This window comes from Elaeis guineensis, chromosome 1 (assembly GCF_000442705.2).
Source record: "Elaeis guineensis isolate ETL-2024a chromosome 1, EG11, whole genome shotgun sequence".
Lineage (NCBI taxonomy): Eukaryota > Viridiplantae > Streptophyta > Magnoliopsida > Arecales > Arecaceae > Elaeis > Elaeis guineensis.
The window spans coordinates 118,832,745-118,837,846 of NC_025993.2; the positions used below are offsets into that span (position 1 = coordinate 118,832,745).

Below are 5,102 nucleotides of genomic sequence, written 5' to 3' on the forward strand. Positions count from 1 at the left end.
ATTATTTTGCATCAAGTGATGAAGTTTTTACTTGTGAAAGATAGTCTAGTTGTCTTTCACAAGCAAAAGAAGAAAAAGGTAGTCTAGTTAGAGGAGCACTCTTCCTTGCCGTTTGAACCACTCTAATTTACCTTTTAATTCTTGGATCCCTTCTGTTAATCATGCCCAAAGAATAACATTGTGTTATCTTTGAACTTATATAATAATATATGCCTTATTTCTCATTCTTGCCTTCATAAATAATAATTTTAAACCAAACTTTTCTAAACAAATTCCTAGTTGCCTGATCTTAGAGTGCACTAGCTGAATCAATGGCTCTTGAACAATTACTCAATTTTTTAAAACTCAGTCAATACAACCTTTTATTCCTACAAATTCAGCTAATAATCACAAGAAATACATATGTAATGCAATTTTAGAGTGAATATAGTGTACATAAAAAACTGAGTAACATATATAACTCAGCATATACTTATCATGTTTGAACAGTCATGTAAGTGCTTTTCTACACAAAGTGATTCTGCTTTTCATTCTAGGCTCAAAAGGTAGAGTAAACTTGCATTTGATTAAGTATATGTTCAAAGCTGTCGTTGGATTTCTCTATTGGATGAGTGTGTATTCCCTCATATGTGGTTACCACAATTCCTTCATCCTTCGATAGGCGCTGAACTTGCTTTTTGACATTGCACCCTTGATGTGTACATCGATAATAGCTTCTGCAAATTAAAAAAAAATATTAAATCAATAACAAGATAAATATTAAGCCTTCACTACAATCGTTTATTATAGTTTTCATATCCAAACAAGTAAGTTTTTACAGTATTAAATGATGCATGTTTTACCTTTTTTATTTAGATTTGATTTCTTTTTTTTATTGATTTCGATTGATTAGTTTTCTTAATAAATCTTATTTCACCTTATTTTTGTTTATGTTATATATTATTGTTTCTAAAGAACAGTTTTATGTGTTAGAGGTCATACGCACTTAAGCAAAATACAAAACTCTTGACATAGTATATTTTAATAGATGATATTTACCACCATGAAAATTTATTTCATCACTTCAATTAAAATTCTTACATAATACTAACATCTCTAATCACTAAATTTTTTTGTTGCTAACTTCTCAATAATTTAATCCTACTGTTTTCTTACTCTTCTTTCAGAAATTCAAGCAAACAAGAAACATATATTCCATCATTATGGCCATTAACTTTTAGGAAGACATGGAACAAGTGCTGAAGGCATTCTTAAAATAAAGAACACAATTAGCAATATTTAACATATTCAAACAACCGGTTTGCAAATAAATTTATCAGCAGCGTTGTAGTAATTAATTTTGACCTTCTTAGAATTATGGTGATTTGGAGCTGTTAACAAAATCTATTATCACTAGCATGTGGGCTGCACAAAAGAAAAAAGGAAAAATAATGAAAGAAAAAGGGAAAAGAATTCTTCCAAAAGATGGAAGGATTTCTATTATGTTCTAGTATAAAATAAATGCTTTTTTTTATCATTATGATATCTTTAATGCCTGTGTTTCTTTCTCGAAGGATTCCACACACGGAGCTACAAAACTCTCAGAAAAACTGCACTACGTGCTTTATCGACTAAAATGTTTGCATTTTGGGGATGGGGAGAGGAGGAGAAGGTGGTGGAGAAGCATTTGCTTTCTTTTTAATCCTCCTTCCATGCAGGACAACGCAGTAGAAAGGGCACTATCATATGCTAAAAGGATCAGCCTAAGGCCCTAAGATAAGTTGGCAACATCTCTAAGTTGCACTGGCACCTAGTTCGCTTTACTGAAAAATTATACACTATTATTAAGCCATTAAATCATGACATTATTGAGAAATGGTATGTAATGAATTTGTTGGAGCTGAAAGGAAAGTAATTTTGGACTGCTATGCTTAGCAATGACACCAGGCTTTCCGTAAAAATGTGGTGATTTGAAAATGTCGATGAAACATATCAACAATATATTATTTAGAAAGGTTAATGATAAAGATATTTATGTAATGGAAATTTTGATGCATCTAAGTTATATGCTCGTATTGTTATGATTTAGATTGGCACATAACTTGAACTTTTTTCTAGGATGCCAGTGAAGTAAAATGCTTCAGTGAATTAGCAGAGTTAAAGGAGAAACTTAAGCAAGAAAGGGAGAAAAGAGACCAACACGAATGCAACAATAAGAGTAAAGGTAAAATAAAGTTTTTCTAGAAACCTTGATGGGATTTATAAAGCTGAACTAGTTGAGACTATTCTTAGTCAGAAATTTGACCACCAAGTTTACTATTCATAGAAGAATGGCTACCAAAACATATGAGTTAGTCCCCGCCATCTACAGACATTAAAGAGATAGTTTCAAAACAATTAATATAAGCAACATCGACAATACATATGCAGTTAAGAACCAAATTTTTGATGTATGTTAAAATTAAGAAGTTTCCTATCATCTCTTGAAGCCTCCACTGAGTAACAAAAGGTGAATGGTTTTTGAGAACCCCATCAAAGATGATGGTTTTGAGGCTTTTATTTTTTTTGGAAGGAGAGGTTTTCTGAGACATCACGCAACTGAGTTCCAATATTCCAATCTTCTACCTCATTTTAGGTTTGCTCCATAACTAATCTTCCATATGGTGATTAGGACTAAATTTAAAGTGGGATTCCAAATTTAGGGGGTCACAGTTAAACGATAGCAATAACGGTGCAAGAACACCATGTTACCTAGTGAGGTTCGTGAGACATCCATGCACCAAAATATGGATAATAGGCAAGGTATGAAGGAATTAAGTAAACCGAAACTGACCGTGGGAACTTGTTATTCTTCACTGCCTTCTGCCCATACTTCCTCCACCGGTACCCATCGTCAAGGATGTCCACTTGGCTTCTCGTTTGGAAGGCAAACCGAGGCCTTCTTACCTTCTTCTCACCCTTCTTCTTACAGGGCTTCGCCTCGTTCTCTGGCCCTCCAAAGCACTCCCTTTGAGGACCTTCATAACCTTCTGAGGATGAAACCTTGACCTCTCCCTTTAGCCCTAAAAGCCCACTTGAATTGTAGTTATGCAGCTTGCCATAGTCTTGGGAGTCACTAAACATATTGGATGACAAGTGGGTGGGTTGGGAAGAATAAGAAGAAGAAGGTTGTGAAGGGAACAGTATATGATACTTCTCCATGTGATCAGATGAGAGAGAGAAAGAGAGAGAGAGAGAGGGAGGAAGAGATGAAAAGGAGGAAGTAGAGGGAGATGGGCGTGGAAGGCAATATAAAGTAGTGGGAAGGAAGGTTTTGTGGGGTCTTCAAGTGATGGGGACATGGTGGCGGCTGGTGGAAGAATGGCAACAATCTAGGGAGGTGATTAATATCACCTCATCACCATCATCTAGCAGGTGGAAAGAGGAAAGGAAGAGTCGTAGACGGCAAGTAAAATAAAATAAATGAGGGTAAGAAAGAAAATATTTCAGCCTCTTTCTGGTGCAAACCAGTCACTTTTTACGTGTGTAGGGAAACTACGCGGAAGGTGATGGCTGGCGGCCGCATCTGTCTTCATGACACACAATTGTCCATGTACATGCATGGTCTAGATATATTTGTCTCGTTTGGGTCTGGGAACCACAAACATGGGCATGAATAGGCGCCTAATGCACGCATTATCATAAGATATTTTTTAAATTATTTTGCCACGTGCGCAATGCTTTATGGTTGCATAATTATGACTATGGCCTTCAAAGAGTCATATAATGTAGACCTCATATTATTCTTTTTGTTGTAGATAATTTACTTTGTTTTCAGAGAAAAAGATTCAAAGTCCACATATATATATATATATACAATCAATGTTTCAATTCCCTGGCCTTTACTTGCATTTTTAATACATGCTGCATGCGCAGTTCTGTTTCTTAAGAAAAAAAAATGATGTGGAGCAATGGTATAACTAATAATAATTTGTTTATTAGTAGTATTTTAGTATAAATACCATCATAAATTTGTATTCTATAATATATAACTCAAAGTGCGGGAGCTAGAATTACTATTATTATGTTTAACTAGTATGCTACTAAATAGAATCACGGTACATAAGATTTTGGCAGATTGCCGCTGAATCTTAAATGATTAATTTTATATGGAGATTGTATATTATGGTATACATTTATCTATGATTATCAAATCTATCATGATTAACCCTTGTGGTGAAGATATTTGCAATAAGTTAGCATATCTTCTTAACATTCTTATTTATATATCACTGACTTGACTGTACTTATATTAAAATATTAAAAATCAAAAATATTTAAAATAAAAATATGATATAAGAATATTAATATTTTTTCATCAAATATCATTATGATTTTTATTATAGTATAAAAAAAAATCATGAATTATCTATTCCTAGAGAGCTTGTAAGAAAAATTAGATACGAATATGCATACATAGAAGTTCATTTTTAAATATTTTTAACAATAAAACTTTGATAACATCATGAAGAATAAATTAAAATAAGTTCATTTTTTATTTTATGAAAAATAAAAGGATTTTAAAAGAATAATGATTAAAATATGAAATATCATTTATATATCAAATATTTATTTAATGACCTAAATATATTGAATAAATTAATAAATTTTTTAAATACATCAGATAATTATTTAATGACCTAAATGTATTTAATAAATTAAATAAACTTTTTCATGTAGTAATAATATATAATGTACCTTGGGGGTTAAAGGCTTGCTATTAAAACCAAGGGTCATTGGTTTGAATCCTCTAGTCTAAATTTTAGTTCATATAGTTCGTTTATGAAAATTTTATCGGATATTATATATGGTTTATTAATGGCATATAAAATTGTAGCTGAATACTACCTATGCCACTAAAAAAGAGATTTTTATTGGTATTTTGTTGAAAATATCAATAATTAATTATCAGCATTATTTTAAGTTGGTACACAAGAAAGTATCGTAAAAATACCGAAACAAATATCCACAGCATTCTTTTTGCTTACGGCGGCACTTAAAAATGCCGCTGATAACTATTTTTATTACAGCACAATGAGCAAAAAGAGAAAGGCTTGATATGAAAAAAAAATCTCAGTAAATAA

At 32.1% G+C, this 5,102-nt stretch overlaps 1 protein-coding gene across 1 annotated transcript; it reads right to left on the reverse strand.

The window, feature by feature from the left end:
• Positions 1-318: 318 nt before the first annotated feature.
• LOC105038817 (probable WRKY transcription factor 75) lies at positions 319-3,251 on the reverse strand. The gene is made up of 2 exons (XM_010914722.4): positions 2,813-3,251; positions 319-716 (listed from the first exon to the last, which is right to left on the reverse strand). Exons 1-2 carry the CDS (start codon positions 3,178-3,180, stop codon positions 539-541), a joined length of 546 nt encoding a protein of 181 aa, XP_010913024.1. The 5' UTR covers positions 3,181-3,251; the 3' UTR covers positions 319-538.
• Between the last annotated feature and the right edge of the window lie 1,851 nt (positions 3,252-5,102).